At 37.6% G+C, this 22,843-nt stretch overlaps 1 protein-coding gene across 1 annotated transcript; it reads right to left on the reverse strand.

The window, feature by feature from the left end:
- Nucleotides 1–1,716: 1,716 nt before the first annotated feature.
- tbl3 (transducin beta like 3) lies at nucleotides 1,717–20,862 on the reverse strand. The gene is made up of 23 exons (XM_056454409.1): nucleotides 20,703–20,862; nucleotides 20,567–20,618; nucleotides 20,383–20,478; nucleotides 18,857–18,904; nucleotides 18,479–18,620; nucleotides 18,105–18,189; nucleotides 17,417–17,587; nucleotides 15,878–15,953; nucleotides 15,697–15,793; nucleotides 14,748–14,971; nucleotides 14,207–14,348; nucleotides 11,658–11,716; nucleotides 10,168–10,274; nucleotides 9,345–9,477; nucleotides 9,013–9,243; nucleotides 8,687–8,757; nucleotides 7,756–7,912; nucleotides 7,503–7,561; nucleotides 7,203–7,306; nucleotides 6,144–6,215; nucleotides 5,116–5,274; nucleotides 4,875–4,968; nucleotides 1,717–2,194 (listed from the first exon to the last, which is right to left on the reverse strand). Exons 1-23 carry the CDS (start codon nucleotides 20,732–20,734, stop codon nucleotides 1,912–1,914), a joined length of 2,694 nt encoding a protein of 897 aa, XP_056310384.1. The 5' UTR covers nucleotides 20,735–20,862; the 3' UTR covers nucleotides 1,717–1,911.
- Nucleotides 20,863–22,843: the final 1,981 nt, after the last annotated feature.

The following is a 22,843-nucleotide window of genomic DNA, read 5'->3' on the forward strand; positions in this document are numbered from 1 at the left end:
AAATGAATGAAATGTTTCCAACAGAGATATTCAGTTCATGTGTTGAAATTATATTCGTATCGCGATAATTGCAGAAAAATAAAATATCGCAAAGCCAAATTTTTCCAATATCATGCAGCCCTAATACACACACACACACAAACACACTCTCCATTATAACAATATTACTACTACATATTTTATAGAATAGGTGCTATTATGTATTTAATTTTTAATATGCACAAAATTTAAGACCTCTTTGTCTAAAAGACAGTAGCTATCCCCCCCAAAATATTAAAAAGCATAACTAATTTGGTGATGTTCTGTCCATTTATTGTTCAGATTTTGTTCCAATCAAGATCTCGTGACATAACAAACCACATGCTATATTAAACCTAATGAATTCTAAAAAACTCTGCAAAAATGTAAATGTTTATTGAATTATTACTCATACTTTAACGATAATTAAATAAAACTGACATAAAGATGTTTCTTTCACATTGGTTTCCTCCGGGTGCTCCGGTTTCCCCCACCGTCCAAAGACATGCGCTATAGGGGAACTGAAGAAACTAAACTGTGTGTAAAACTAAATGAGTGTGTATGGATGTTTTCCAGTACTGGGTTGCAGCTGAAGGGCGTCCACTGCATAAAACATACGCTGGAATAATTGGCGGTTCATTCAAAAAAATAGCATACTGACCTCCGGGAAAACTCCCGATCATAGATATACGTGTATTTCTCTGGCTTTGGATGGCCACAGTCCTCCACTGCAGCTTAGTCCCACGTTCAGTTCAATGGAGCGCTACCCTGTACTAAAATGGCGGCTCTATTGACGCATTCCTTCCAAAAAACAACAACAGGGTAAGCGACATCTAATGTCTGTATACACCTATATGAGACAGTAGCTGACTGCAGACTAATTTCATTGGCTAACGCTGCTATGACGATCGCGTCAGGCCCAACTTCAGACACGCCCTCTGTCAAGAGTTCACGCTGAAGCAAGGTAAGGGTACAACTGATGCACACTTCAGACCCTGGTCATCCATTTGGGACAGATAATATTGCTCACAATACATTTGTGCTTGGACGCGAATTCAGTTAGGAGTGTGTGTGGTTGTGTGTGTGTGTTGTATATCCAACATTCAGGGCTGTTTTGTGCACACATTACTCACTGCTTACACAAGATCAACACTTCAGGATAACCGCAATGAAAGAAGAGTGTGTTCTCTGTGGAAATGACGGACTGATTTCCTTGATGCTTGGTGTTAGATAATAAAGGAATGTCTGGCATCAGTACAAGCTGTGTAAGAGCTCAAACATCGTCCGTATAACACAAAAACACTCTTCACAACAACACACTGCTCTTAAAGGGACAGTACATCAAATAAAACAAAGTTTACTCACACTTCAGTGATTATAAACCATTATGAGTTTCTGTGGAACACAAGAGAAGGTATTTTGAAGAATGCTGGAAGCCTGTAACCATTGACTTGCATAGTATTTGTTTTCTTTGGAAGTTGATGGTTACCGGTTTTCAACATTCTTCAAAATATCTTGTTTAGTGTTCAACAGAAGAAAGAAACTCAAAGGTTTATAATCACTTAAAGAAGAGTAAATAGTGCGTAAACACTCATTTTTGGTTGAACTGACCCTTTAAATACTAACTAGACTGTGGTATATGACAGCTAAGCTTCTTTACCAAAGGCTGAAAGGTTTCCAAGCCTAATGAACTCCTCATTTTCAAGAGATACAAACATGTAACATGTTTATTTGAAAGATGAGCAAACGTCTACATAAAATCAAATGCTGTGGTGATGCAAGCAGGAAAACTGCTTATTATTATGGCAGAAGCAGATCAGAAATGATCCATCAACTCAACATACAGCACTGAATATAAAAGACCCCAGTGTGATTGACAGCTGCAGCAGCCAATCAGCTCACAGATACAATTTCCTGGAGGACAGAAGCAGCGGGTTTGCTGGGAAACTCTTCATCCTCGTCTTCATCAGAGTCTATAAGCTGATCTGCAGTATTACAGAGTTTTCCAGGAGCGGTTTTAGACGTGCAGACGGCTTCATCTTCATGCAGACGCTGCTCTGAGTCTCCTGAACACTGCATTTCCTCGTCTTCCTCTTCTTCTGTGGTCTGCATGGGCTGTTTGTCTGTGATGAAGATTGACTGAACACCTTCATCATCTTCATCATCCATGTTCACACTGGAGAAACAAACAGTCAGATCAGTGTCAAAAATAGTACATTTACAAAATAAAAGTCACACATGCACAGCACAGTTCACGCTTATAAAATACAGGTTGTACATTTCAAAAACCCAATTCATTAATACAAAACACCATCGTCAATTCACAAAGAAAAATAAAGGAAATTATAAATATAATACATATTTCCACAAATTAATTCGTGTATTTACGAATTGTTTGAATTTACGAATTGTTTTAATTTACGAATTGTGATTTAATTTACGAATTGTGTTTTAATTTACGAATTGTGATTTAATTTACGAAATGTGCTTTAATTGACGAATTGTGTTTTAATTGACGAATTGTGTTTTAATTGACGAATTGTGTTTTAATTGACGAATTGTGCTTTAATTGACGAATTGTGTTTTAATTGACGAATTGTGTTTTAATTGACGAATTGTGCTTTAATTGACGAATTGTGTTTTAATTGACGAATTGTGCTTTAATTGACGAATTGTGTTTTAATTGACGAATTGTGTTTTAATTGACGAATTGTGCTTTAATTGACGAATTGTGTTTTAATTGACGAATTGTGCTTTAATTGACGAATTGTGTTTTAATTGACGAATTGTGCTTGAATTGACGAATTGTGTTTTAATTGACGAATTGTGCTTTAATTGACGAATTGTGTTTTAATTGACGAATTGTGCTTTAATTGACAAATTGTGTTTTAATTTACAAATTGTGTTTTAATTTATGAACTGTGTTTTAATTTACGAATTGTGTTTTAATTTACGAACTGTGATTTAATTTACGAATTGTGTTTGTGTATTTACGAATTGTGATTTAATTTACGAATTGTGATTTAATTAAGGAATTGTGTTTGTGTATTGACGAATTGTGTTTTAATTTACGAACTGTGTTTTAATTTACGAATTGTGTTTTAATTTACGAACTGTGATTTAATTTACAAATTGTGATTTAATTAAGGAATTGTGTTTGTGTATTTACGAATTGTTTTAATTTACGAATTGTGTTTTAATTTAGGAATTGTGTTTGTGTATTTTCGAATTGTATTTTAATTTAAGAATTGTGTTTTAATTTAGGAATTTTATTTGTGTATTTACGAATTGTTTTAAATTACGAACTTTTTTATTTTACGAATTGTTTTTTAATTTATGAACTGTGTGTATTTACGAATTGTATTTTTGTATTTATGATTTGTTTTAATTTACAAATTGTGTTTGTGTATTTACGAAATGTATCTGTGTATTTATGATTTGTAATTGTGTTTATGAATCTTGTTTTAAATTACGAATTGTATTTGTGTATTCATGAAGTGTATTTTAATTTACGAACTGTGCTTTAATTTACTAATTGTATTTGTGTATTTATGAAATGTGTTATGATAATTGAGTTATTCCTTAAAACAAGCTAAATAATCTAGTTTTTGCTCTGAAATAACATTGTTTTCTTCACCCCATTATGAGGGTCAGTAATATAATATTATCCGTCTCATATGTCTAAGTGAGAACTGCAGCCTAAAGGAAGAATCCTGTGATGTTTGATCATTGCAGATGATTAATGAGTGATATTTTTAAGAGGGGAAAGCAATGTTTAACGCTTTTGTTCTAAGGAAATTCAGGAGAGCTGCATTGTTTTCAGCATTTCCTGGAAGATCACATCACACACGCCTCTTCCACAGAACCAACAAGGAAACTAAATTAATGACTATCCATTCCATTAAAATCTGATGTTCAGCAGCTTTTAGAGTTTCATTATAAATGCCAATTCAGCCTTTTGTCATTTTGTTAGTTTATTTAATTTTAATTTATTTATTAATTCATTTATTCTAAATTTATTTTAATTAATTTATTTTTAATAATTACTTATCAATTTATTTGTATTGTTAATATTTATTTATTTTTATTATTTTTAATTAATAAATTAATTTATTCGTTTATTTTTATATAATTTATTCATTAATTTATTTTTAATTAATTTACTCATTTATTTTAATAGTTTAATTATTCAACTAATAATTTATTTTTAATTGATTAATTTATTTTTATTTATTCATTCATTTGTTCTAAATTTATTCACTCATTTATTTTTATTTATTAATTTGTATTGTTTATATTTATTTATTAATTCTTAATTTTTTTAATTAATCAATGTATTCATTTATTTTTATATAAATAATTCATTCATTTATTTTTAATTCATTAATTTACTCATTGATTTAAATTTTTTATTAATTCATTCAACTAATAATTTATTTTTAATTTATTTTAATTTAATCATTTATTTATTCTAAATGTATTCACTCATTTATTAATAATTATTTTATTCATTAATTTGTATTTATATTTATTTATTTTTAATGTATTCATTCATTCAAATAATTAATTTATTTTTATTATATATATATTTTTTATTAATTCTTTTTTAATTTATTTATTCATTTATTTTATATAATTTATTAATTCATTTTTTCCATGAATACATTTATTTATTCATTAGATTCATTTATTTAAAATGTTTTATATTATTTATTTATTTATATTCATTCATTTAGATTTGATTCATTAATAAGGACGACTGAGGATCTGCTGAAGTGTTAATAGAGAGAAGTGTGCTCGGTGTGTGACGTCTGAGGCTGAGACTATCATTACACCATCAGAAAGTGTTTGTTTACCTGTCTATAGCACCTGTAATGCGCATTTTCTGCCACATGTAATCCAGAAACATGGAGGCCTGCAGGAGCCGGTTGATCCGCTGCATGTGTCTCTCTACACAAAACAACACACACACACACACACACACATTTACTTTAATGCACATGATTGACAGATGTTGGTTGTGATGCAGGTGTGTGCGTGCGCTCTGTGACTGCAGCATCTCCTCAGGGCTCAGGTGTGTGTGTGTGAGAGACGCACCGGTGTACGGGACGAGGGCCTGCAGGTGTGTGTGCGCGCTCTGGAACTGCAGCATCTCCTCAGGACTCAGGTGTGTGAGCAGCACCTTCAGCACAGCCTGAGCGTCCAGACAGCTGCGCGAGTTTGTGTTCCACACCGTACAGTAGCGCAGCACCGACTCTGAACACACACACACACACACACACACACAATGTAAGTAGCGCATTCACACTGAACTAAAAAAGGAGTAAGGGGAGGGGCTACAGGTGAAGGGGAGGGGCTACCATTTAAGAAGATGAGCTGACGATGAAGGGGAGGGTCTAATGACTAGGGGGAGGAGTTGATGACAAAGGGAAGGAGCAGCTGATAAGGGGAGGGGCTAGATATGAAGGGAAGGGGGAGGATATGGCAATGGGGAGGGGTTGATGACTAAGGGGAGGAGCTGCTGATGAAGAGGAGCCATTGCTGAAGGGGAGGAGCTACCAATTATGGGGAGGGGCTGGTGACAATGGGGAGGGGTTGATGACTATGGGGACGAGCTGATGAGGAGGAGCCATTGCTGAAGGGTAGGGGCTGATGATGAAGGGGAGGAGCTGATAATGAAGGGGAGGGGCTAATAATGAAGGGGATGAGATGATGAAGGGGAGGGGCTACTGATGATGGAGAGGAGCTATCTGTGAAGAGGGGCTATTGATGAACGGGATGGGCTGATGATGAAGGGGAGGGGCTGATGAAGAGGGGGAGGGGTTATTGGTGAAGGGGGGGCTGTTGAGAAAGGGGAGCGGCTGTTGACGAAGAGTATTTGCAGCTGAAGAAGAGAAGGGGAGGGGTTGATGACAAGGGGGAGGAGCTAATAATGAAGAGGATGAGATGAAGGGAGGGGCTATTGATGAACGGGAGGGGCTGATGAAGAGGGGGAGGGGTTACTGGTGAAGGGGAGAGGCTACTGATGAAAGGGAGGAGCTGCAGATTAAGGGGAGGGGCTGACGACGAAAGGGAGGAGCTGCTGATTAAGGGGAGGGGCTGTTGTTGAAGCAGGTGACCTTCACCTTTCTGATCCTTCCGCAGTTTGAGGAGCGTCTTCTCCAGCTCCTGCACCCCGTCCTCCCGCTGACGGATTTCTGGAGAAAACAACAAAACTTTAATGAAACTAAATAAAACATAAATAAATGAAGAAATCACCATAATTAATGTCATATTTAAATGTTTTCAATCAAAATGTGGACATTCTAATAATAATTAATCATGAATAAACGTCTGGATTATCTTTATTTTTCCACCAATTTTTCAATATCTAATATATGATGTAATATAATTTAATGATCATTTATTTGAATATTATCCACTTGAGCATCTTCACTGCAGTCTTCAGTGTCAAACGCATATTAATATGATGATTAAATGATAAATCCTCTACATGATCATCAGTGTTAAACTGTTGTGCCTCATATCTGAGTAAATTGCCAAAATAAAAACATTTAAAGAGATATATTTTTCTTTTTAACTTGAAATAAATGCTCTTAGGGGCGTCACGGTGGTGCAGTGGGTAGCACGATCGCCTCATAGCAAGATGTGGAGTTTGCATGCGCTATAGGGGAATTGATGAACTAAATTGGCCGTAGTGTGTGTGTGTTTCCTAGTACTGGGTTTTAGCTGAAAGGGCATCCACTGCGGTAAACATATGCTGGATAAGTTGGTGGTTCATTCCGCAGTGGCGACCTCTGATTAATAAAGGGACTAAGCTGAAGGTAAATGAATGATGAATGGATGCTCTTAATGCATTATATGAATAAACTGCAGCAGCAAAAGAACAGAACATGACATTTCTACATTAATATGTGTACATGTTCATTTATTTCACACTTATTATTGTTTTAGAAGTTATTATTTGTCTTATAAACAGATTTATTTCTGTTCTGCAGACTCCTGATCAGATTTCCTCTTCTGTATCAATCACATTTAATAATTAGAATTAGAATAATTATTCACAATATGATGACTAAGGTAGAATTGAAGAAAGCCCTTTCTTTACTGGATTGCACAGCCTGAGCAAACGCTGACAATATATGTGTGTGTGTGTGTGTGTGTGTGTGTGTGTGTTTAAGCACCTCTGACGACCCGTAAGGCAGTGTGTGGCTGATCCAGAGAGATGGCGACGCCCAGAGCCTTCACATACTGATGCTCATGGAGGAGATTTTGGAGCTCCTGCTGCCTGCGCACACACACACACACACACACATTTATATATATTATACATATTAATACACATACATAAAGAAACACGCACACATACATTCATATACTGTATATATACATACACACACACAGAGGTATATATAAACACACATATAGATGTATGAGAGTGTGTGTGTGTGTGTATCTCTGCATCAGCACACACAGGGACTTACTTGAGGACTTGATCCTCTTGTTTGGCCTGTTCCTCCGCCAGCTCCACTTCAGTCACATCCTGACCAGCAGACAACACACACACACACACGCACACACACACACACAAACACACACACACACACACACACACACACACATTTAGTGTTGGAACAGAGCGTTTCAAATCCCCCAATATTCCAGAACTTCCATCGCTGTGCAAACCCTGTAATGAATGAATGTGATTGGCTGGCCAGCGCGGGTCATGTGACTGACCTTCCAGACAGTGATGGTGGAGTCTGCGGAGCCGGTGACCATCAGCTCGTCCCTGCAGCCGCCGTGCAGAGCCCACACCTTATCCTGATGCGCATCCAGAGTCCGCACACACTCATTAGTCTTAATGGTCCACAGCTTCACCAGCCCGTCAGAACCACTGACACACACACACACATTTATTTATTTAATCAGACCCCATCTTGTATTTACATTATATATATATAGTAGCTGGTTCTGGATTGTGGAAAGCTCTCTGCCCCTCTGTATCAGATCGATATCATCTAGGTGGAAGACTTACCTGTTTGACATGGCAGTTTATCAGTGAGACGTGTTTGTTTCAGCTGTATATCTGTCTTTTTGGGATGTGTATCGTGCAGCACATTGGGTTGTGTAACAGTGCTATATAAATAAACTGGACATTACGATCTCTGAGGAGAAGCCGGGGTCATTTTCAGTCATTGAAAATATTCATGTATATGTATATCAATGTATATCAACCAATTTCAGTCGGTTGAATAGAAGTAACCAAGGCAAAATTTTACAGGGGTATCAATAATTTTGGGCTTGTAAATGATTAAATAATACTTCTAATGAATATTAAGTGTTATTGATCATCAGCACGTGTCTATAGACCATTTCAATGTGGTCCTGTGATTGGCTCATGAACATTTCCTGCTTGTTATCAAACTGTAAGAGGCATTTCGATGATAACTTCACGTTTAAACAGCTCTCATAACATTATTTATTAATATGTGGCTCTTTACGCATTCTCTGAAGCTACAGAAATCAATAGTGTAAAACAGGAAGTACTTTGGGACCGTTGTTGTTGTTTACATGCCTCAAAATGGTCTATATAAAGGTCGTGCAGATATTTAACCCCCAGTGGTGTATAAAGACAGGCAGGCGGTGTGTGTGTGTGTGTGTGCTGTACCTGGACACCAGCTGAGTTCCTCGACTGACGAATATAATCTTCAGCACGGAGGCATCGTGACCCTCAAACGTCTGAGGAAAACACACACACACGCACACACACACACACTTCAGGTGTTTAATAAAGCTCTGTTTGAGCAGACGATCAGTGTTAACCTTTAGAAACACACACACACACACACACACACACACACACACACACACACACAGCGTACATACGTGTGTGTGTGCATGCATGCGTGACTGAATGAATGTGTGTATCTGTGCATGCATTTAACACACTCACTAAACTGATGAGGTATGTGTGTGCATGTCTGTGTGTGTGACCTTGAGGCAGCTGAAGTCCTGAATGCTCCATATCCTGACGCTGCCGTCGGCCGATGCGGATCCCAGGATCTGGTCCACCGGGGAGAACTGCACGCTCCAGACCCCGCGGCGGTGGCCCCGGCAGACCCCCAGCAGACTCAGGTCGCTCAGAGCCCACAGTTTAGCCGTGCGGTCCTGAGAGCCCGACGCCAGCAGCTTATCATTGGGGGAGACGCACACACTGTTCACATCCTGCAGCCGGAGACACACAACACAGCAGGTAACACACACACACACTACAGTCAGCAGCAGCAGTACTGAAATGAGGATGTGTGTGCGCGATGGTGGTGCACCTTCTCATGCGCTCTCTCAGTGGATCGAGCCTTCATCATCATCACTCCTCCTCCTTCTCCTGCAGACTCAGGCAGATCCCACACCTTCACTGTGCAGTCCTGACTGCCCGACACCACAAACTGCTGCTTCAACCTGCACACACGGACACATTCAAGACCACCCGTTACATAGGCCCCTTTATACAAGCTGTAAATGCATCTCTGATGAGTGTGTGTGTGTGTTTGAGCTGAGAACAGCACACACATCATGTTCTCCAGCTCTCTGAAACTGACCCTATCAGGCTTTGATCCTAACTGTGGCGTTTTGGTGACTGTCGCTTTAAATGCAAATGAGGTTTTCAGAAGAGGGCGGAGCTACAAACAGCTGTGAGTCACCCTTGTCAGTGCTTCATGCTTCTGTCAGTCTATGTCGCTCCTCATCTAAAACTCCACATCTATAATCTTCTAAGTCTACGTTGACATTATCTTTAGCAGCTCAAACACTCTATTGGCTAATGGACAGACGGCTGCTTCTCACTCAGGGCTGCTGTTTATGCTAATGAAGGGGAGATGGGCAATAGTGGGCGGGGCTTTCTCCCAATGATGACACGTACAAAGTGAGAATGTCAATCAAAGTGTTTCATTCATTAAGTCTGATTAGAACAAACACAATTAATTCATGTTGAGCATCAGAGGCTGGAGATACACACACCGCTGACACACACCTGGGGTTAAACTCCGCATAAAGGTGATTTCTGCATAATAGCTGCTCTTTAAAGTCATGTAGTGTGAACTAGGCTTAATCTCACACATATTATCAGTGTTTTTCATAGTGATTTCTGACCTGGAGCAGGCGATGGAGCCCACAGCATTGGAGTGTCCGGTTCCCTGAGCCACACAGTGGACACGACCACTGCTCACGTCCATCCTCCACACACGCACACTCTTATCCTGAACACACACACACACACAAAGGGTTATCACAGCTTTCAGGAAATATTATACTTCAAAAGCACTTTACAGGAGCATTTCCATTCCCAGCACTTCACATGTGTATACTCTAAACCATATATACCCTATACATACCCTATAGCATATATGCTATATATACCGTATATATACACACCTACACCATATCTATCTATCTATCTATCTATCTATCTATCTATCTATCTATCTATCTATCTATCTATCTATCTATCTATCTATCTATCTATCTATCTATCTATCCCACATATATACATACCCTGTACCATATATACACCCTACATACACCATGTATATATATATATTCAATAGCCTATATACCCTATATATACAGCGTATACCCTATACCACTTAATACCATATACATCATATATATACACCCTATAAATACTGTATATATACCCTATACATACCCTATAGCATATAAGCTATATATACACTATCCATCACATATATAAATACCCTGTACCATATATACACCCTACATACACCGTATATATATATATATATATATCATAGCCTATATACCCTATAAATACTGTATATATACACCCTTTACCCTATATATATTGTTTATCCCTCTATATATCCCTCTATATATACAGTTTATTATATATACCCTATATATATATATATATATACCCTATATATACCCTATAGACTATACCATATACACCCTATATATACTGTATTTATACTCTATACCATTTATACCTTATATTTACCATATATACCCTTATTTATCTTTCAACTGGTAACCATGGCGACATTTTAACTTGAATTGTATTTACGAAATACTGATTATAAGAAACTAATCATAAATTGAAGCATTATTCATTTACTGAATAAAAATGCTAATCCAACAGGGGTCGCCAATAACAAAAGTAATAACGGTGTTTCCTTGGTTACAGCTGACGTCAGCAGCGTGACGTCAAATCTAGTAGGACATTATGATTTCATAAACTAGACAGCATTCTGACGTTCGCAGATTAAATTCAGGCAAACTATAGCATATAACTGTATGCAGAGTACAGTCAAATACAAAATTTAACACCTTACAAAATAGCATTGTTAATACTTTTTAAGGGGCTTAAATTGCTTTAAATTTATTTATCAACTTTGAATACTTTAAGACCCCGTGGACACCCTGTATTTGTTTTAATATTCTATATTAGAGTAAACATTGACACACAGTCATTTACTCTCTTTATTAAGTGCTGTGAAATGTTCATTTTTAGTGAATGTTTGACGTAATCTTAAATGAAACATGAGGAGAGGGTGGGGCATGCAGTAGCCCCTCCCCCCAGATATTCTGCATAACTCTCGAAGCAGCAGCCAAAGACTCACCTTTGCACAGGTCGCAAACATGCTGCCTTTGCGGAAGACGTCGATGGATAAGATGGTATCTGCAGAAAGATCATCAGATAATATTCATCAGTCAGAATGTCAACAATGCAGAATACTAACCCTTTAAAGGACACGCACTCAAACACTCACTTCTAAATATGATGAGTGTGTACAATGCACTACACTGGATGATAAAAAACATTATTCTTACAATCTGTTCATCTACAGAGCAATATGGAGCCACATCAGTCTCAAAGATAATAGATTTGCAAAGTGAAATTCATACACAATTCATAAACTCAAGTTGTATTTGAATTTACAAACTGGATTAATGTACTGAATTACACTTTGAACGTGTGGACTGTGTTTTGAATTAAGAACTGTGTTTTGTGTATTTACAAATTGTGTTTTATGTATTTACGAATAGCGTTTTGTTTATTTACGAATAGCGTTTTGTGTATTTACGAATAGCGTTTTGCTTATTTACGAATAGCGTTTTGCGTATTTACGAATAGCGTTTTGCTTATTTACGAATAGCGTTTTGCTTATTTACGAATAGCGTTTTGCTTATTTACGAATAGCTTTTTGTGTATTTACGAATAGTGTTTTGTGTATTTACGAATAGTGTTTTGTGTATTTACGAATAGCGTTTTGCTTATTTACGAATAGCGTTTTGCTTATTTACGAATAGCGTTTTGCGTATTTACGAATAGCGTTTTGCTTATTTACGAATAGCGTTTTGCTTATTTACGAATAGCGTTTTGCTTATTTACGAATAGCTTTTTGTGTATTTACGAATAGTGTTTTGTGTATTTACGAATAGTGTTTTGTGTATTTACGAATAGCGTTTTGCTTATTTACGAATAGCGTTTTGCTTATTTACGAATAGCGTTTTGCTTATTTACGAATAGCTTTTTGTGTATTTACGAATAGTGTTTTGTGTATTTACGAATAGTGTTTTGTGTATTTACGAATTGTGTTTTGCTTATTTACGAATAGCGTTTTGTGTATTTACGAATAGCGTTTTGTGTATTGACGAATAGCGTTTTATTTACGAACTGTATTTTATTTACGAACTGTATTTACGAATTGTGTTTTGTTTATTTACGAACTGTATTTTGTTTATTTACGAATAGTGTTTTGTGTATTTACGAATTGTGTTTTGTGTATTTACGAATTGTGTTTTGTGTATTTACGAATTGGGTTTGTGTATTTACGAATTGGGTTTTGTGTATTTACGAACTGCGTTTTGTTTATTTATGAACTGTATTTTGTTTATTTACGAATAGTGTTTTGTGTATTTACGAATTGGGTTTTGTGTATTTACGAATTGGGTTTTGTGTATTTACGAATTGGGTTTTGTGTATTTACGAATTGTGTTTTGTTTATTTACGAATTGGGTTTTGTGTATTTACGAATTGGGTTTTATGTATTTACGAACTGCGTTTTGTTTATTTACGAATTGTGTTTTGTTTTTCCGAATAGTGTTTAGTGTATTTACGAATTGTGTTTTGTGTATTTACGAATTGTTTTGTGTATTTACGAACTGTATTTTGTTTATTTACGAATAGTGTTTAGTGTATTTTACGAATTGTGTTTTGTGTATTTACGAACTGTATTTTGTTTATGAATAGTGTTTAGTGTATTTTACGAATTGTGTTTTGTGTATTTACGAATTGTGTTTTGTGTATTTACGAACTGTATTTTGTTTATGAATAGTGTTTAGTGTATTTTACGAATAGTGTTTTGTGTATTTACGAACTGTATTTTGTTTATTTACGAATAGTGTTTTGTGTATTAATAAATTGTTTTGTGTATTTAATAACTGTGTTTTGAATATTTACAAATTGTGTTTTGAATATTTTACAACTAGTTTTGTGTATTTTGTGCATTTCCGAATTGTGTTTTGTAAACGTGTTCCTTTTGAGACTGATCTGGCTCCATAATGTGTGCTTAAAAACTACCCAGTACACTGACCAATAATCTGGTAGCATTTGTGTGTTTTATGGTCACAAGACATCCAGCTTTTCCAAGTTTTTTATGTAGACAATTTAGTTCACGTTTGTTTATTCAGCGCTTTTCATAATTCTTTCCAAAGCAGCTTTACAAAAGGTGCACAATATTACAATCAATTACAAAGTCAAGTACACACACACACACACACACACACACACACACACACACACACACACAGATCAACAGGGAAGAAAGCGTCACTAATTTTCATCCTCTCTGATTAAATCTTTGCCTCGAAACACTGAGTGAACTACAAGAAACAGCTTTCTTCTTCAGTCCAGAAATGTTCTGGAAACTTCACAGTAGCTGATTTAAGTGTCAGTTTGAGGCTTGACGGCTGTACATTAACACAGTTATCATTATTTGCATGAAGTGTGCAACTATTATGTGAATCCTCTTTTACTGTAACTTGCTCATCAATGTTGTATAGTTCATACTTCTGTCATTTATTTAAAGATTTAGTGACGTGTGTGTGTGTGTGTGTGTGTGTGTAGTGTTGTGTGTGTGTGGGCTGCCCTCTAGTGTTCACTCACCGGTGTGTCCGTGCAGGATCTGGCAGCTGTTGGTGCTCAGCTCAAACACCTTCAGCTGAGAGCTGTTGGTGGCCACTGCGATGTGCGTGTCGTCTTTACCCACAAACTTCACATCCAGCACATCGTCATTGTAGCCCACGAACTGCAGGAAAGCACAACAACAAAACATATGATTAGACCACAGCATGATGCAGACTAAAGGGTCAGTTCACACACAACTGAACATGGATTACTCTCTACAGGAGTTCCTTTCTTCAGTTGAAAACACTAAAGAATTTTGAAGAATGCTGGAAACTTCTAACCATTCACTTCCAGTATTTGTTTTTGCTTCTATAGAAGTCGATGGTTACAACATTCTTCAAAACATCTTCTTTAGTGTTCAACACAAGAAATAAAGTCAAAGGTTTAGAAGAGTACATTTTTGGCTAAACTATCCCTTTAATGTCTGGCTGAAGCCGTTTCAGATCCACCAACAACTCTTTGAAAAGTGTGTGTGTGTGTGTGTGTGTGTGTGTGTGTGTGTGTGTGTGTGTGTGTGTACCTGCTGCTGTACAGTGAGTGTGGACGTCTGGTACAGCAGGATGTTGTGTTCTGCAGTGACTGTGATCAGTCTGCCGGAGCGGGGCAGGAGCAGGAGCTGCAGGAGGCCCAGACGCTCTTCATCCTGATCATCATCATCTTCAGTGTGCTCCAGAGACGGAGCATCAGGCAGAGTCTGGGTGAACACACAGCGGGACGAGCGGCTGTCCCACACACGCAGGACACCTAGAGGACAGAAACACACACACACACATCAATACAGGCCTATCTGCCTCAAGGTTGGACGTGTTGTGTGTTCAGAGATGCTCTTCTGCAGACCTCGGTTGTAACGAGTGCTTATTTGAGTTAATGTTGCCTTTCTATCAGCTGGAACCAGTCTGGCCATTCTCCTCTGACCTCTGGCATCAACAAGGCATTTGCGCCCACAGAACTGCCACTCACTGGATATTTCCTCTTTGTCGGACCATTCTCTGTAAACCCTAGAGATGGTTGTGCGTGAAAATCCCAGTAGATCAGCAGTTTCTGAAATACTCAGAGCAGCCCGTCTGGCACCAACAACCATGCCACGTTCAAAGTCTCTTAAATCCCCTTTCTTCCCCATTCTGATGCTCGCTTTGACCTGCAGCAGATCGTCTTGACCATGTCTACATGCCTAAATGCAGTGAGCTGCTGCCATGTGATTGGCTGATTAGACATTTGCATTAACAAGCAGTTGGACAGGTGTACCTAATAAAGTGGCCGGTGAGTGTGTGTGTGGTGAATCGCATTTGTTTGGGTTGGTTCTATATTCAGAAATGGGAGAATGGGAGAAAGACAGGCTGGCAGCAGTTGTTTTCCATTCCCATTAGATCCCATTTTTCCTAATAATCAGTCCAGCAGGTGGCGCAGGTTAGCGTCCTATGAATAAGGTGTATAGATGGAGGGATGCTGTGATGTGAACCTGTATTTACCTTTACTGCCAGCCGTGACCAAGTGTAACGCGTCGCTCTTCACTCCCATCTCTGAGTAATCAGTGGAGCCCGACAGTAGAACCACACCTTCCACAGCCTAAACACACACACACACACACACTCAGTACAACACAGTATTACCACAATATTACCACAGTACACTGATCATTTACACTCTGACCTCATACACTGGGATGGTCCTCTTCACCTTCTGCTCCTGCAGGTCCCACACCGAACAGATCTTATCTCTGCCAGAGCTGAAGGAGACAGAGAGTGTGTGTGTGTGTGTGGGGGGGGTGTGTGTTAATGTTTGAACAAGGTTCAAGCATCTGGTCTTTGCAAAAGCCTGCTCTGCTCTGATTGGTCAGACAACTCGACTCTGCTTGGCTCGGTCAGTGGTACTACTCTGCTCTGATTGGTCAGACGACTCTGCTCTGATTTGTCAAGCAACTTTGATTGGTTTAGAGGACTCTACTCTGAATGGCCACGTGATTCTACTCTCTTCTGATTGGTCAGGCGAATCTGCTCTGATTGGCCATGTGATTATACTCTCTTCTGATTGGTCAGACGGCTCTTCTCAGATTGGTCAGGCGACAAGGATTGCTCAGGTGACTCTGCTTCGATTGGTCAGGCAACTGCTCTGATTATTCAGGCGACTGCTCTGATTGGTCAGACAGCTCTACTCTGCTCTGATTGGCCACATGATTCTATTCTCCTCTGATTGGTCAGGTGACTCTGCTTCGATTGGCTATGCGTCTCTGCTTCAATTGGTCAGGCAACTGCTTTAATTAGTCAGGCGACTGCTCTGATTGGTCAGGCGACTGCTCTGATTGGTCAGGCGACTCTTCTCTGATAGGCTACGTGATTCTACACTGCTCTGATTGGACAGGCGAATCTGCTCTGATTGGTGAGACGAGTCTTCTCTGATTGATCACGTGATTATACTCTTCTGATTGGTTGCGCATTTCTGCTTCGATTGGTCACGCGTCTCTGCTCTGATAGGCCACGTGATTCTACTCTGCTCTGATTGGTCAGACAGCTCTACTCTGCTCTGCTCTGATTGGTCAGACAGCTCTACTCTGCTCTGATTGGTCAGACAGCTCTACTCTGCTCTGATTGGTCAGACAGCTCTACTCTGCTCTGATTGGTCAGACAGCTCTACTCTGCTCTGATTGGTCAGACAGCTCTACTCTGCTCTGATTGGTCAGACAGCTCTACTCTGCTCTGATTGGTCAGACAGCTCTACTCTGCTCTGATTTGTCAGGCGGCTTTGATTGGTTTAGGCGACTCTACTCTGATTGGCCATGTGATTCTACACTCCTCTGATTGAACAGGCGAATCTGCTCTGATTGGTCAGATGAGTCTTCTCTGATTGATCACGTGATTATACTCTCTTCTGATTGGTCAGGTGACTGCCTCAATTGGTCACGCCACTCTGCTTTAACTGGTCGAGCATCTTTGCTTCGATTGGTCAGGCGACTGCTCTGATTGGTCAGGCGAATCTACTCTGATAGGCCACGTGATTCTACTCTGCTCTGATTGGTCAGATATCTCAAAACAGTCAGTACAGTTACCTGCTCATTGAGCTTTGAAGTTTCCCAGACCTTTAACATTCACAAACACAGAGAAGCGTCCCAGCAGCACTTTAAACACTTTAACCATGTTACATAATTAGCAGGTAATGAGATCTGCCATCGCTGCGAGATGTTTAAAAGCACACCTGACGAGTGTGTGTCCGTCCGGGGAGAATGCGAGCGCAGTGACGGCGCTGTAGTGGCTCTCCAGCACACACACACACCGGCTGGAGCGCAGGTCCCAGATGCGGATGGCACAGTCTGAGGACGAGGAGAAGAGCTGCAGCCGGCTGATGTCTGGGTGAAACTCCACCAAACTGCAAGACACACACACACACACACACACACACACACACACACACACACACACACACACACATTAATGCTCACACACAGAGTCCAACAACACATGACAACACACACCGTAATGCTCACACCATAATCGTTACACAGAGCTTATAAAAACAACTGAGGCTGAGGGCATAGTGGGTAAACACTCTTCTTTGGGGGTCGGTTCACCCTACAATGTATATTTACTCTCTCTCAAGTGCTTCTAAACCCTTATGACTGTCTTTCTTCTGTTGAACACTAAAGCAGATGTTTCGAAGAATGCTGAAAACTGCTAACCACTGACTTCCATTGTAGGAAAAACAAATACTGTAGAATTCAATAGTTACAGGTTTCCAACATTCTTCGAAATATCTTCTTTAGTCTTTAACAGGAACACTAAAGGTGCACATGAGGTAAAGGGAGAGTAATCGATGACAGAATGCTCATCTTTGGGTGAACTGCTGATCTCAGAGCAGTTGGTTTCTGGGTTTACGCTGTACTTACTGTACGACACCAGAGGAGCCTTTGAGGTTGTGTGTGCAGTACTGCTTTATAACGTCCCACAGTTTGATGGTGCCGTCACAGCCGCCTGCAAACACACAAAAACACAGTCACAGTAGTAATAATGGAGTCGCCATCGTTAGCAGGGTGTGCATTAGGGGTGTAACAGCACACTGGGCTCATGATTCTGTACAGTACTACAGGAATAAAGACAAATCTCCAAATCATCCACTCTGCAGATCTTACTTACAAACTGACTGACATGCTCAACAGATGTGACAGTCTCTTATATTTCCATTGTTTACGAACGTGTGTGACCGATATACACAAATAAGTCAAGCTAGAGCGAGCCGATCAGCATCCGGACAAATGCATACCTGTAGCCAGCAGCGTGGAGGTGCAGTCGAAGCTCATGCTGGCCACGGGCACACTGTGAACGGCCCTCCAGGAGCGACGGCACTGCTGCTGCTTCCAGTCCCACTGCCTGAGGAGCAGAGCCCTGCTGGCGCTCACTAACATCTGAGGAGAACACACACACACACACACACACACACTCATGCATCACACTGCTGATAATGCTGCTCTTGTCTTGTTTCTAGTCTAAAAACTCTTAAATCAAGAAGAATTTCTAGACAAGCAGGAAATATTGTGTTGTTTTTAGAAATATTAAGTCAAGATTTGCTAAAAACAAGCAGAATAACCTGCCAACAGGGAAATAACAGGCAGTCTGAAGCTGGATCAGTGAATCCTCTCACCTCATCATCAGGACTGAGAGCGAACGCTGTGATGTCCTCCTGATCCTCCTGTTCGGGAAAGGCAAACAAGTAGTTTACATGACAGAAAAGGTAGTAAACGGAGAACGTTTTCACTTGTGGACCAACTCTCCAGAGTTTTAATTGATTTTAAATGGTTTAAAGCAGAGGTGCCCAAACTCGGGGTCCTGCAAAGGTTAGTTCCAACCCCAAAGAGATGGATCGGGGCTAGCTAATCAAGCTGCAGGAGGTGAGTGTCTTCAGACGCATGTGTTGTTGTGCTGGAATCTCTTCATATTCCAATAGTAATGATGAAAGTAAATGATCTAAATGTGTTTAGATGTTCATAATATCGTGTAGATTGTAACTTGTTGACCAAAAATAAGTAAATAAAGACTAGCGCTGCACGATTTGGGAGAATGTTCATACTGTGATTATTGAGGTCACGGTTGCGATATGCGATTTTAAATGGTATCATGAGTCAACTTGATCTGTTTTTAAGGAAAATGCACACTCAGATTAGTAGTAATGCAGTAAAATAGTAATTAGTAATAATGTTGCTGCGGGTCAGCAAGCTGCATGTCACAGACAGGACTCGATATCAAACATATCTGTTCATGTGTCGTCAGAAAAGTACCACATAAAGTCTGAATTGGGTATTTCGGCGGAGACAAGTAAACAGTTATGAAGTTTGTTGCACCAAAAACAGAATAAATCGCAATTAGCCACTGTGGGAATAGTTCAGCATCGGCTACGTCTTCATGACAGCTATATATATATATATGAATTGTTTGTTTGTTTTGTTAGCAGCACAGAAATCAGAAAACTGTTCTCAGGAATTATTATGTCTTATTATTTATTTAATATAATCCCAACATCCGTCCTATAATCACAGTTGCTGACATCACGATTGCGATATGATTAATCATGCAGCACTAATAAATATATTAAATGAATATGATTATATTCACATTTCATTGCACAGTTAAGCCTAAAACTCAACCTCATACCAGCACAACAAATACTTACCTTATCAGTCCATACATGAATAAATGAATGTAAACTGCAAATATATATATATTTATTAGCGTTTTTGTCTTGATTCTAGTAAGAATATATGAAGACGCTTAAATCAAGAAGCATTTTTAGACAATAATAAAATACTGTGATATTTTTTCAGTGAGTAATGAATCAAAAGTGAGTTTTCCCCTTAAAACGAGCAGAATAATCCAGTTTTCATTGTGAAATAACAGCATTATTATTACTAACTACACTGGCAGATTATTTAGCTTGTTATAAGGAGAAACTCACCTCATTTTGACTCATTAAAACGAGTCAACATCTGTCAAAGTTCTTGATTTAAGAGACATTTAGACCAGAAACCTGATAAGACCCTAAGTGTGAACAGTATTGTTGGCAGATCAGTGTGTATGCAGGCATGTCTACTGTTAGACTGACTGGATCTAGAAATGACCGAGTATGTGCGTCCACTGTTCATGGATGAGCTAAAGCTCTGATAAGACACTGACCTGTTCAATAGTGTGTATGATCTTCCCTGTGCTGATCTGCAGAATGTTGATCTTTGGTCCATATGTGCAGAAGATGTGCTGCTCGTCTCGACTGACCTGACGGAGAGCCGAGAATGAGGAGGATTAATGACTGACTGTCGTTCATTAATTAACACCGTGTTATGGTTATTATTGGCGATCTCACCTGCACTTTACCTCCCTTATAGAAAGGCTCGATTCTGCTGGAGACCGCATAACTAACACACAAATGAGAACAGGTGTATTTGGTTGTCAGAATATGAGGATAACATTGATTGTCTTGGGAAGGAAACGGCGCTTACTTTGATTTGAAGAGCAGCGTTTTTCCAGACATGGCAACCCGCGCGGTTTTAAACTCCTCGTCAATACTGTAGTCGTTGCTGTTATTGATATTATTAACAGTTTATGCAATAATTATTCCTTGCACTCCTTGGTGTTACACGCATGGTGCATGTGTTCATGGACGCGTCGCACAGATATGACGTAAAAATGTCCACGCGAGCATCATAGTGCCGTCTAGCGGCAAACACGCGAGTAGCATCAAAGAACACAGAACCATAATGATTAGTGGCAGAACTAATGGTAACAACAACAACAACAACAACAATAATAATAATAATAATAATAATAATAATAATAATAACAATAATAATAATAATAATAATAGTGCAGTCGTCTTAACAATTTTGTTATATCAACAATAAATAAAAAGAATGAATGAATGAATTATAGAATGAATTTCTTAATTTTTGGATGAATTAATGAATTTTAAATGAATGAATGCATGAAATATTAAACAAATGAATTAATGATTTACTGAATGAATGAATTAATTATTGAATTAATAAATGCATGAACTATTGAATGAATTAATTACTAAATAAATTATTAAATGAATGAATGAAGAAATGATTGCATGAATTATTAAATGAATGATTGAATGAATTGTTGAATGAATGAATGCATGAGTTATTGAACGAATGAATGAATTATTGAATGAATAAATAAATCATAAAAACAAATGAATGAATAAATGAATAAAATATTGAATGAATGAATGATTGAATGAATAAGTGCATGAATTATTGAATTAATGAATTACTGAATTTATCGTTAAATAAATAAATGCATGAATTATGGAACAAATTAATGAACAAATTATTGAATGAATTAATGGATTATTAAATGACTGAATAGACAAATCAATTAATGAATTGACGAATGAATGAATGAATTATTGAATTAATGAATGAATAAATAAATGAATGAATCAATAAATACATGAATGAGTAAATGTATGAATTATTGAATGGATGAATGAATGAATCATTGAATGATTTAATGAACTATTAAATGAACGAATGAATCAACAAACAAATGAATGAATTATTGAATTAACAATTGAATTATCGAGTGAATGAATGAAGGAATGAATTGTTGAATTATTGAATTAATGCATAAACTATTAAAGGAATGAATTACTGAATTAATTGCTGAACAAATTAATGAATGAATTGTTTAATTAACGAATGAATTATTAATTAAATGAATGAATTAACAAATCAATTACTGAATTAATGAATGAACAAACAAACGAATGAATGAACGAATTAATGAATGAATTATTGAATTAATAATTGACTTATCGAATGAATGAATGAATGAATTATTGAATTAATATTTGAATTATCGAATTAATGAATAAATTATTGAATGAATGCATAAACTATTAAATGAATAAATTGCTGAATGAATTATTAAATGAATGAATGCATGAATTATTAAACAGATGAATGAATGAATTATTGAATTAATTATTAAATGACTGAACGAACGAACGAACAAATTAATTATTGAATGAATGAATGAATGAATGAATGAATGAATGAATTATTGAATGAATAAATAAATAAATAAATAATTGAATGAATAAACAAATGAATGAATTTTTGAATGAATGAATGCGTAAACTGTTGAATGAATGAATTATTGAATGAATAAATTAATTATTGAATGTTTGAATTGCCAGTTAATGAAATATATTAATGAAATGCCAGTTAATATTGTTCATTCATTCGTTCATTCGTTTGTTCGTTCATTTATTCATTTATTCATTCATTCATTCATTCATTCATTCATTCATTCGTTCGTTCATTTATTCATTTGTTCAATTATTCATTTACTCATTCATTTATTCAATCAATCATTAATTAATTAATTAATTCATTCAATCGTTCATTCAGTTATTAATTTGTTTATTAACTTAATCATTCATTTATTCATTCATTCATTCGTTCATTCATTTATTTGTTCATTTAATTATTATTGGTTCATTCATTTATTCCATCACTCGTTCATTCATTTATTCATTCATTCGTTCATTCAGTTATTCAGTCATTCGTTCATTCATTTATCAATTTGTTCATTTGTTCATTTATAAATT

Source organism: Danio aesculapii, chromosome 3 (assembly GCF_903798145.1).
Source record: "Danio aesculapii chromosome 3, fDanAes4.1, whole genome shotgun sequence".
Taxonomy (NCBI): Eukaryota; Metazoa; Chordata; class Actinopteri; order Cypriniformes; family Danionidae; genus Danio; species Danio aesculapii.